Source organism: Heterodontus francisci, chromosome 36 (assembly GCF_036365525.1).
Source record: "Heterodontus francisci isolate sHetFra1 chromosome 36, sHetFra1.hap1, whole genome shotgun sequence".
Classification (NCBI taxonomy): domain Eukaryota; kingdom Metazoa; phylum Chordata; class Chondrichthyes; order Heterodontiformes; family Heterodontidae; genus Heterodontus; species Heterodontus francisci.
Window position 1 is genome coordinate 31055394 of NC_090406.1, and position 12167 is coordinate 31067560.

The following is a 12167-nucleotide window of genomic DNA, read 5'->3' on the forward strand; positions in this document are numbered from 1 at the left end:
ACTTGAGCATCTACGATTTTAATCACTCCACCATTGTTAGCTGTGCCCTCCGCTGCGTGGGACCTAAGCTCTGGAATTCCCTCCATACATCTCTCCTCTCGACCTCACCTTCCTCCTTTATGACACTGCTTAAAACCTACCCCTCTGACCAAGCTTTTGGTTATCTCCTTTTAGGAAATAGGAACAGGAGTAGGCCATTCGGCGCCTCGAGCCTGTTCCACCATTCAAATTAGATCATGGTTGATCTTCTACCGCAAAGCCATTTTACTGCACTGTCCCCATATCCCTTGATATCTTTAATATCTAGAAATCTATCAATCTCTGACTTGAACAGACTCAATGACTGAGCCTCCACAGCTCTCTGGGAAAGAGAATTCCAAAGATTCCCCACCCTCTGAATGAAGAAATTACTCCTCATCTCAGTCCTCTTATTCTGAGACTGTGTCCCCTGGTTCTAGACCCCTCAGCCGGGGAAACATCCTTCCTGCGTCAACCCTGTCAAGCCCTGTAAGAATTTTATACACTTCAATGAAATCACCTCTCTTTCTTCTAAACTGTAGAGAATACAGGCCCAGTCTCCTCAATCTCTCTTCAAAGGACAATCCCACCATCTCAGGAATCAATCTGGTGAACCTCTGTTGCACTCCCTCTATGGCAAGTTTATCCTTCCTTAGTTAAGGAGACCAAGATTGTACACAATACTCCAGGTGTGGTCTCACCAAGGCTCTGTACAATTGCAGCGAGACATCTTTACTCCTGTACTCAAATCCTCTTGCAATAAAGGCCAACATACCATTTGCCTTCCTAATTGCTTGCTGCACCTGCATGTTAGCTTTCAGTGACTTATGAACAAGGACACCCAGGTCCCTTTGGACATCAACACTTCCCAATCTCTCACCATTCAAGAAATACTCTGCATTTCTGTTTTTCCTACCAAAGTGGATAACTTCAAATTTTTCCATATTATATTCCATCTGCCATGTTCTTGTCCACTCACTTAGCCTGTCTAAATCCCCTTGAAACCTCTTTGCATCCTCCTCACAACTCACATTCCCACCTAGTTTTATATCATCAGCAAACTTGGAAATATTATATGTGGTCCCCACACCCAAATCATTGTTATAGATTGTGAATAGCTGGGGCCCAAGAGGTACCCCACTAGTCACAGCCTGCCAACCTGAAAATGACCCGTTTATTCCTACTGTCTGTTTTCGGTCCGTTAATCAATTCTCAATCCATGCCAGTACATCACCCCCAATCCCATGTGCTCTAATTTTGCTTACTAACCTCTTGTGTGGGACCTTATTGAAAGCCTTCTGAAAATCCAAATACACCACATCCACTGGTTCCCCCTTATCTATTCTGCTAGTTACGTCCTCGAAAAACTCCAACAGGTTTGTCAAACATGATTTCCCTTTCATAAATCCATCTTGACTCTGACTAATCTACCTTTATTTTCTAACTACCCAGTTATCACTTCCTTTATAATAGATTCTAGTATTTTCCCTACTACTGATGTCAGGCCAACAGGTCTGTAGTTCCCTGTTTTCTCTCTCCCTCCTTTCTTAAATAGTGGGGTTACATTTGCTCCCTTCCAATCTGCAAGAACCGCTCCAGAATCTATAGAATTTTGGAAGATGATCACCAATGCATCTACTATCTCTCCAGCTACCTCTTTCAACATTCTGGGATGTAGATTATCAGGACCAGGGGATTTATCAACTTACAGTCCCATTAATTTCTCCAGTACAACTTTTTTACAAACACTAATTTCTTTCAGTTCCTCATTCTCGCTAATCCCATGCTTCTTTAGTATTCCTGGGAGCTTTTTTGTATCTTCTTCTGTGAAGACAAACACAAAGTTTTGTTTAGTTTCTCTGCCATTTCCTTATTCCCCGTTATAAATTCACCTGGCTCTGCCTGTAATGGGTCCACATTTGTCTTTGCTAATCTTTTCCTTTTTACATACCTGTAGAAGCTTTTACAGTCAGTCTTTATGTTTCTCGCTAGTTTACTTTCAGATTCTATTTTCTCTTTATCAGTTTCTTGGTCCTCCTTTGCTGAATTCTAAAATGCTCCCAATCCTCAGGCTTACGACTTTTTCAGCAACTTTATAAGCGTCTTCCTTTGATCTAATACAATCTTTAGCTTATCTTGTTAGCCATGGTTGGATCACTTTTTTGGCTGGGTTTTTGTGCCTCAAAGGAATGTAAATTTGTTGTAAACCATGTATGAATTCTTTAAATGCTAGCCATTACCTGTCTACCGTCATATCTTCTAATGTAGTTTCCCAATCTACCATAGCTAACTTGCCCCTCACGCCTTCGTAGTTTCCTTTGTTTAGATTCAAGACCCTAGTTTTGGACTGAACCACATCACTTTCAAACCTAAATCAAAATTCTATCATATTATGCTCACTCTTTCCTAAAGGCTCCTTTACAATGAGATATTAATTAGCCCTTTCACATTGCACAATATCAAATCTAAAATAGCCCATTCTCTAGTTGGTTCCTCAAAATACTGTTATAGAAAACCATCTCATATACATTCCAAAAATTCGTCCTCTACAGCATTAATGCTTTACCCAGTCTGTATGTAGATTGACGTCCCCCATAATTACTGTATAACCGTTGTTACATTCACCTCTAATTTCCTAATTTAAACTGTGCCCTACATTATCACTACTGGTTGGTGGCCTAAAAACAACTCCTACCAATGTTTGCTGCCCCTTGCTGTTTCTCAGCTCTAGCCAAACTGATTCTACATCTTGATCTTTCGATCTAAGGTCCTCTCTCACTAATGTACTGATCTCTTATACTTGTACTTATGTGGCTCAGTGTCATATTTTGTTTTATAATAGTCCTGTGAAGGGCCTTGGGATGTTTCATTACATTAAAGGCACTTTATAAATATAAGTTGCTATTGGACGAATTTAGCAGACAAGTAAGTCTCCCATGGTGTTGCTCACTGAGTTGAACAATAACACTATTTCCCAGCGACTGGAGCATACATGTATCATTCTGTGCTCAGGCGTAGCTTATTTAACATGGCCTGTCCCTTTGAAGATGCTTTCATCTAACTGCTATGTATACATGACATTCCAAAGTCAATTATGGTAGGTGGGTGCTCATGAATTGCAGCTCCAGATCAGAAGAGACCAGCATGAAATTAACCACCTATCCTTCTGGTTTCTTTGTCTTGAAAGGAATGTCAAATGTAAAGGTCAAAACTTTTACATATATAGATCTAGAGTGACACGCCAGTGTATTAATCTGTGACTGCTGCATTTTCAGACAGGTGCAAAAATTCATGACTTTATTTACTTATTGCAGTAGCAAAGAGAGAGATTTTATCAGGCATAAAAATGTCAGCCTAATTGTTATGGAATTCAAAACCAGGCTTCGAACTCTGATCCAGCACACTCTGAGTACAGAAGATATTGGCAGGAAAGCAGAATTAAACCATTCAAACTTTAGAAATGAAGCAAAATGCCAGCCACAGGCCCAAAAGGGCAAGCTTGTGTGGAGATAAGTAGGTATTACTAAGGTAAAATAAGTACATTTAAGGTTAGTGATTTCATTGAAAATTATAATTTTGATATTTGTGTAAAAATGTACTGGGGTACAAATTTGATAAATTTCTAAAAGGTTAGAAGGGGTTACATCAAATCATAGAATCCATCGATAAAATGAAACTTAACGATGAACTAATGACACTAAGGAAAATCACAAGGTACAGTAGAAAGGTAAAAAGGGAGATTAGAATGACAAATGGGACTTAAATGAAAGGCTACCAGACAATATAAAAGGATGTAGTTATGACTAGGAAGTAGTTACAACTTTTAAAAGCATATAAAAAGTAACACAATACTTGTAGAATAGTTGGATGGCTGGGGGTCTAGTTGAGGAGTATGAATGTTAGAGATATTAAACAAATAGTTTGCATCATTTTTACAAATAATGGTGGAAGTGAAAATGTACTCAAAATAGTTCTGAAAAAGATTACCAGAGTTAAAGGTTGTTGAACCATTAACACCCTGAAGGCATGCACCTCAGTTATAGAGGAGCTAGTAGAGGCTCTGCTTTGGTATTTCAATCGCTGGCGAACCCGCTTCCGCCTAGCCCGGGGATCCATCCCGCATTTTACAGGTCCCCGGGCTTTAATTGCCCTGAGGTGGGACTTCCACCCGCTTGAGGGAGGAAGTCCTGCCTCAGTAAGCTGCTGGCCAATCAGCAGTGACACCCCAGGTACTGCAACCCAACCTAGAACATGGAGCCAGGAGGGAAGGTTATTTGGGCATGCCTTACCAGGGAGATCGGTTGTGCCCTGGTGAGGCTCGAGTGGTCGTTTGGTGGTGGGGGAGCTGCGTCTTGAGACCTGGGGGTGGGTTAGTAGGTGGGGGAAGCCCTCAATCGGGCACCTTGTGCCCGACAGCCATGGCCCCCCCCCCACCCGGCGCACAGAAAGGCCGGCAGCTATCGCTGGGCGGCCCAGCACACCCACTTGCCACGGGTAAAATACCAGAGGAGGCAGGCGAGGGCCCATTAATAGCTGTTAAGTGGCCACTTAAGGGTCTTGACTGGCCTCGGACGGGTTGTTTCTCCACCGCACCCGCCGTAAAGTTGACCAGAGGCGGGAATGTTTAGTTTAGAGATACAGCACTGAAACAGGCCCTTCGGCCCACCGAGTCTGTGCCGACCATCAACCACCCATTTATACTAAGCCTACACTAATCCCATATTCCTACCACATCCCCACCTGTCCCTATATTTCCCTACCACCTACCTATACTAGGGGCAATTTATAATGGCCAATTTACCTACCAACCTGCAAGTCTTTTGGCTTGTGGGAGGAAACCGGAGCACCCGGACAAAACCCATGCAGGCACAGGGAGAACTTGCAAACTCCACACAGGCAGTACCCAGAATTGAACCCGGGTCGCTGGAGCTGTGAGGCTGCGGTGCTAACCACTGTGGTGGGTAGGCCTCCCGGAGCCTCCCACTCAATTTTATGCTGCCCCCATCTGCCCCGCTGTTCCAATACAGCTACAACACAGGCATCTCTACCCAACATAGTGGAAAATTGCATAGCTATGTCATATCTACAAAGAGGACAAATCCAATCCAGCCAATTACCGTCCCATCAGCCTCCTCTCAATCATTAGCAAGCGCTGGAAGGTGCTGTCAACAGTGTCACCGAGCAGCACTTACTCACAAATAATCTGCTCACCAATGCTCAGTTTGGGTTCTGCCAGGACACTCAGCTCCAAACCTCATTACAGCCTTGGTCCAAACATAGACAAAAGAACTGAATACCAGAGGTGAGGTGAGAGTGACAGCCCTTAACATTAAAGCCACATTTGAAAGAGTATGGGATCAAAGAGCCCAAGTAAAATTGAAGTCAATGGGAATCAAGGGTGGGGGGGGGACTGGCTGGAGTCATATCTAGCATAAAAGGAAGATGGTTGTAGACTTTGGAGGTCAATCATCTCAGCCCCAGGAAATTGCTGCAGGAGCTCTTCAGGGAAGTATCCTAGGCCCAAATATATTCAACTGCTTCAGCAATGTCCTTCCCTTCAACATAAGGTCAGAAGTGGGGATGTTCGCTTAGGATTACACAGTGTTCAGTTCCTTTCAGAACTCCTCAGATAATAAAGAAGTCTGTGCCCGTATGCAGCAAGATCTAGACAACATGCTGAATCCACTTTTCTTTGCAATATAGATAGATGATTTGAACTGGGGCTTAAAGAGCATGATATTTAAATTTGCTGACGGCAAACATTAAGGCGGATTATAGAAGACTTCAGAAGAATGTAGGTTAGCAGAATGGACTGGCAGATGGAACATGCATTTTAACATGGGAGATTCTTGAGGAAAATATTCGGAGCGAAGAAAAGGAATGGGAGTATACACACAAAGAAAAGATGATAAAGCGTGATGTTACAACTGAGGCGGGAGGAGTGCACTGTTTATTCTAGTCCTACTTCTCCACAGGTCACAACATATATTTAAATTTTTACCGAAACAGTCAATCATATACTATATTTTCCCCAGAATAAAACACTAACCAGGTTTCTTTCATGATCAAAATCAGTTTATTATAAAATAAGTCTTAACCAGTAATGAAGTAAAGCATAAACACACAGATTGAAATTTTAAAGTTCCCTTTTTATCTTAGCCCCTCACACTCACACATGCACTGGTTAACCGGAAAAATAAAATGGATTTTTGTTCAGTGCTCTGTTACAGACAAAAAACACTTGGGCTGAAAACTTGCTGATTTTTGAAGAAAACAGCAGATGAGATATGTTGTGTTCCAAAACTGGCATACAGTCTGGCCTCCAAGTTCACATAGACAGGTCACCGGGATCTTTTAGAACAGTTCTTTCAGGCTACTTTGTAATTTAGCAGGCTTTTCTTCAAAGACAGGAGATGAGATGAGTTGATATAGTGGACTTCTCAGGGTCTTTTAGAGGGGTGCTGGAAAGCCGAGCTGGGTTGTGGTCTTCACTCCTTCCTTGGGAATTCTCTTCTCCTTCTGCAGGTTTGACTCTTTAAACATACAGCAAGAATCTGGTCTCTACCTCAGTGACACTCCTTCAGCAGCAGGAGCTAACTTTATCTCATTCCAGCAGGTAAACACTTGACTGTTACGACCGCGGTGGGAGCAAACACACTGTTAATTCAGTCCCGTCACTCCACAGGTCGCAGCATTTCTGCTGTTGCCTAAGGTAACAAAAATGCAGCTGCTGCACACTGTATCTCAGGAATTCCAGAACCTTCTCTCCCTTAAAGATGCACTGTTTTTAACAGAGTCTTAAAGGCACACACACTATTTTTAATCCGAGGAGAAAAATAATTACAGGTCTGTGACACTGACACTGCAACCAAAAGCTTGCGAGTTTGCAGCTCTCTCAGGTGTGCATTGCTGCTCCCAAGCTTGTCCTATCAAGGGGCACGCAACTGACTTCTCTGCCCACATCTTCCCCCAGTTACCAGGGTTTCTGTTGTATTTTAACTTGAGTCATGTGACAACCAGTAAACGTTGCCAAACTAGTTCTTTCAATGTCCTCTTGATGACCCTCTTGAAAAAAAACTGGTCCAACATTTCTTACAGTTGACTATGAATTCCTCAAAAAATATTTTAACAGAAAACAGAATCACTTTCATAACAGTGAGGGTGAATAAAGATGACCTAAGAGTTCAAAATAATTTCCTGAAAGTGCAAGTGCCAGTAGATAAAGCCATATAAAAGGCCAATAGTATTTTGGGTCTTATAAATAAGTCAGAGAATACAAGAGTAAAATAATTCTAAATTTGCACAAAACTTGGTTAGGCCACAGTGAAAATACAGCAGCTAGTTATAGAAAGGGCATTAAAATCATAGTGAGCCTACAATGTAGATTCACTCAGGTGATGTCAGTAATGAAAAACTATAGTTTATGAAGAGAGATTTGAGATACTGGACTATTTTGCCTACAGTTGAGCATGCAAGGAGGAAATGTAACAGAAGTTTTTATAATTGTTTTGATAGGATAAATAGCAAAAATCTATTTCCCCCTGAATGGAGTTTTTTTATTCGTTCATGGCTCAGCCATCATTTGTTGCCCATCCCTAATAGCCAGTGAGAAGGTGGTGGTGGTGAGCTGCCTTCTTGAACTGCTGCAGTCCATCTGGTGCTGGTACACCTACAGTGCAGTTAGGAAGGGAGCTCCAGGATTTTGATCCAGTGACAGTGAAGGAATGGCGATATATTTCCAAGTAAGGATGGTGTATGACTTGGAGGGGAACCTGCAAGTGGCGGTGTTCCCATGTGTTTGCTGTCCTTGTCCTTCTAGGTAGAAGAGGTCACAGGTTTAGAAGGTGGCATGGGGAGTTACTGCAGTGCATCTTGTATACAGGTTCACACTGCTGCTATTGTACATCAGGGATGGAGAGAGTGAATGTTTCAAAAGGTGAATGGGGTGCCGAACAAAGTGGGCTGCTTTTTTTTTTTGAGATACAGCACTGAAACAGGCCCTTCGGCCCACTGCTTAAAACCTACCTCTCTGACCAAGCTTTTGGTTATCTTCTTTTAGGAAATAGGAGCAGGAGTAGGACCCACGCAGACACAGGGAGAACTTGCAAACTCCACACAGGCAGTACCCAGAATTGAACCCGAGTCGCTGGAGCTGTGAGGCTGCGGTGCTAACCACTGCGCCGCCCACTGAATGCAAAATTCCCAGCCTCTGACCTGCTCTTGTAGTCACACTATTTTTGTGGCTGGTCCAGGTCAGTTTCTGGTCCATGGTAACCCCTAGAATGTTGATAGTGGGGAATTCAGTGATGGTAATGCAGTTGAATGTCATAGGGAGATGGTTAGATTCTCTCTTACTGGAGATTGTCACTGACTGGCACTTGTGTTACTTACCACTTATCAGCCCACGCCTGAATGCCACCCAGATCTTGCTGCATATGGACATGGACTTAGGTATCTGAGGAATTGCGAATGGTACTGGGCATCGTACAATCATCAGTGAACAGCCCACTTCTGACCTTATGATGGAGGGAAGATCATTGATGAAGCATTGATGGTTGGGCCTTGGACACTACCCTAGGAACTCCTGAGGCTGAGATGACTGGCCTCCAACAACCACAACCATTTTCCTTGTCTATGACAGAGGGTCATCAATTTAAAATTGTCATTTAAAAAAAGTAAGTTTAATTTAGTTTAGAGATACAGCACTGAAACAGGCCCTTCGGCCCACCGAGTCTGTGCCGACCATCAACCACCCATTTATACTAATCCTACACTAATCCCATATTCCTATCACATCCCCACCTGTCCCTATATATTTCCCTACCACCTACCTATACTAGGGGCAATTTATAATGGCCAATTAACCTATCAACCTGCAAGTCTTTGGCATGTGGGAGGAAACCGGAGCACCCGGAGGAAACCCACGCAGACACAGGGAGAACTTGCAAACTCCGCACAGGCAGTACCCAGAATCGAACCTGGGTCCCTGGAGCTGTGAGACTGCGGTGCTAACCACTGCGCCACTGTGCCGCCCTAAGGAGAGATATTAGGAGTGTTTTTTTAAACTAAGAGTTGTTGGAGCATAGATTGCTTTGCCACAGGTAGTGGCTGAGACAGAGGCCACAGCATCTTTGAAAGAAAAAGTGGATAAATATTTCAAATAAGGGAACATACAGGGCTATGGGGGGATAATGGGGCAGTAAAATTCACCTTGGATTGCTTTAGCTAAGGCCCAACATTGAATGTCTTCCCTCAGTGCTCTAAACGGCATTTTATGACAATCAACAGAAATGTAGCAAAATATCACAAGGCGCCTTATAAGAACGCAATCAGATAAAAATCAACACTGAGCCAAAGGAAAAACTAGAACAGGTTAAAAACATTAAAATTTCAAAAGCTTACCAAAAGAGGTAGGTTTTAAGGAGCATCTTAAGATGAGAGCAAGGTGGAGGTGGGCCTATACAGTTGAAAGCACAGCAGCCAATAGTGGAGCGAAGGAAGTGGTGGATGCACTAAATGCCAAAGTTCGAGGATTGCAGAATTATCAAAAGGTTACAGAAATAGGGCGGGATGAGGCCACGGAAGAATTAGCATGAGGACGAGAATTTTACAATAAAGGCATTGCTGTACCGGAAGCTAAGTCACTGAGCAGAGTGGTGATGGTGAATGGACTTAGTGAGAGTTAGGACATGGGCAGAGTTTTGGATGGGCTTAAGCTCTTGAAGGGTGGAAGACAGCAGGCAACCCGCAGAGCACTAGATAAAGTTTGGAGATTACGAAAGCACGGATAAGAGTTTCAACAGCGCAGGCTATGCAGGGACAGAGACGGGCAATATTACGATGGAAGTAAGTGATCTTTATCACGGAGAGAATATGGGTCAAATAGGTCACTGAAGTTGAGGTCTAGTTCAGCCGGAGATAATGCCCAGTGAGCAGAATGGAATCGATGGTTAGGGAACAGAGTTGTTGATGGGGACCAACGCCAGCAGCTTCCATGGTTTTTTTTAAAAACCAGATTCACTGAATTCAATTTCACAACTTTCCCTGCTCATTGTTTAATACAAAATAACTTGTGTCAAAACATATTTTTAAAACAAATCTATTACTCAGAGATCCACAATGGGTCTGTGCATATTTGGAGCGACTTCACTGATTGCAATGGGGCTGTGAATTTAAACTGTCTGCAATTAATGGAGCTGCTCAAGGATAATGGATCTCCTCTTATCACTAATGTCTCCAAAGCAGCCTGCAAGTTAAAAGGAATCACATGTGGGGTTCCATTTGGTTAAGTATTGTTAGATTAGATTAGATTAGAGATACAGCACTGAAACAGGCCCTTCGGCCCACCGAGTCTGTGCCGACCATCAACCACCCATTTATGCTAATCCTACACTAATCCCATATTCCTACCAAACATCCCCACCTGCCCCTGTATTTCCCTACATAATTCTATTTCAACTGACAATGCAAGAGTATTTCAAATAAAATGGATCCCTAAACTCTCCTTTTCTTTTAAATGGCACGAGCCAGAAACACAAGAATCAACATCACACGCATCCCATCCCTGCACATTTAATCCCTCCACTGATGGCACAACGGGTACCAGCTCTGTTCGATGCAACACTGAACTATACAGATCATAAATTTTCTAATTCAATCCCCAGTCGATCCTGAAGTACCTGATACCAGTCTGAGGGATGAGTGGCAGCTATACAATTAACCACAGTAACACGTTCCCGCTGTTGATCGTTGACCTGTAATTCCGACTGGAAAATATGCATACATATGATGCCCTATGTGCTGAAATAGCCTGCTGGCATTCACCGCTAAGACTCACGCTCGCCACATGTGCGAAATACAGGTAGCTATGAGAAAGTGGCGAAAGGGAAAAAAAATCTCTGCTTACTATATTTAGATGAAATACAAGGCAAAAACATCTAATTAACCGGGACAGAGATGAACGTTAGAGCTGCCATCTGGTACTTCTTTCTGTTCTTGACACAAGAGTCCAGTTAGTCAATGATGGCAAGATGTTCGATTGCAAGCCAGAGATCCTAGCTGACTGTCCCCTCCCTAACCATGAAACGTTAAGACTAAGAATAACCCTAACTGAGATCTACTCATTCAGTACATGGCCTGGGCCCTGAGATGGAGATAGGCCCCTTTTCCTCTGGTATGCGGCTCAGTCCAACACCGAGTGGTGTGCACCATTCGCACACTTAGGCCCTCACTGAGCTCCTCCTCACACGTTTTTTTAGCCTCTGCCCCTAAGTGCTGCTTTCCCCTTCACACCGCTCCCCACAGCGGAGACTCTCTTGAACAGACTCCCAAGAAACCGGCCAGCTCGCTCTGCCCGCAGGCCACATTCTTTAAAGGGAAAGTGCGCTGCCGGGCTCAGCTGGCTTTGACACTGTGCCCGTTGGTGTCACTTAGCAGCTTCCGAGTGGATGTCTGGTTTTCAGCTCGATAACAACCCACCCTCTCACCTGGTAGCCGCGGCTCCCGGAGGCTGCCATCTTACTGCTGAATGACCTTCCACAGCGGAAGTGACACAACACGCTGGCGCGGTGACGTAACTGGTGCACGAACTGTTCGGTTGGCGCCAAAAAGCGAAGACTCTATATAACATGGGGGCAGTGTAATATGGCGATTCAGTACTGAGCAGGTTGCCAGGGGAACAACTGTTTTAAAGGCTGCAGCAACAATCCACTCAGAATGTTGTTTGTGACATTGGTTAGAGTCGTTTTGGTATTCTGGTAGAGAAAAAACTGCAGAGAACTGGGAGATGACACATTCCAAGAGGACGCAGTAACATCAGCAGTTTTGAGCTGAGTAGAGAAACGATTTACAAGCTAAAATTGACGCAGGCAGGCAATTTGGCTGTTCAAGAGCTTAGTTGTAATCTGGTATAAATGAGAGCACATGGCAGGGTTAGAAACCTGATTGGAGGCAAGATGGGTGTGTATTTGGGAGGTGATACAGGTTCAAGGACTTAAGAGGAAAGTGAGGTTAGAGACGGGGTAGTAGTACACAACAGTGGGATAAAGGTTTTTTTTTGAGAGGTGGAGATCGCAGACTCAGGTGAATAAATGACTGAAATTTTAATCCATACCTGACTTTTTTAGTTTGAGGAAATCAATGTATCAGGA

At 43.5% G+C, this 12167-nt stretch overlaps 1 protein-coding gene across 1 annotated transcript in view; it reads right to left on the reverse strand.

Annotated features, from left to right (window-relative positions):
- Window positions 1-11551, reverse strand: part of timm44 (translocase of inner mitochondrial membrane 44 homolog (yeast)) — a 71721-nt gene extending 60170 nt beyond the window's left edge. Inside the window, exon 1 of the mRNA XM_068016448.1 lies at window positions 11505-11551. Coding sequence (XP_067872549.1) covers window positions 11505-11534 — 30 coding nt within the window. The 5' untranslated portion in view covers window positions 11535-11551. The remainder of the gene's footprint in view (window positions 1-11504) is intronic.
- Between the last annotated feature and the right edge of the window lie 616 nt (window positions 11552-12167).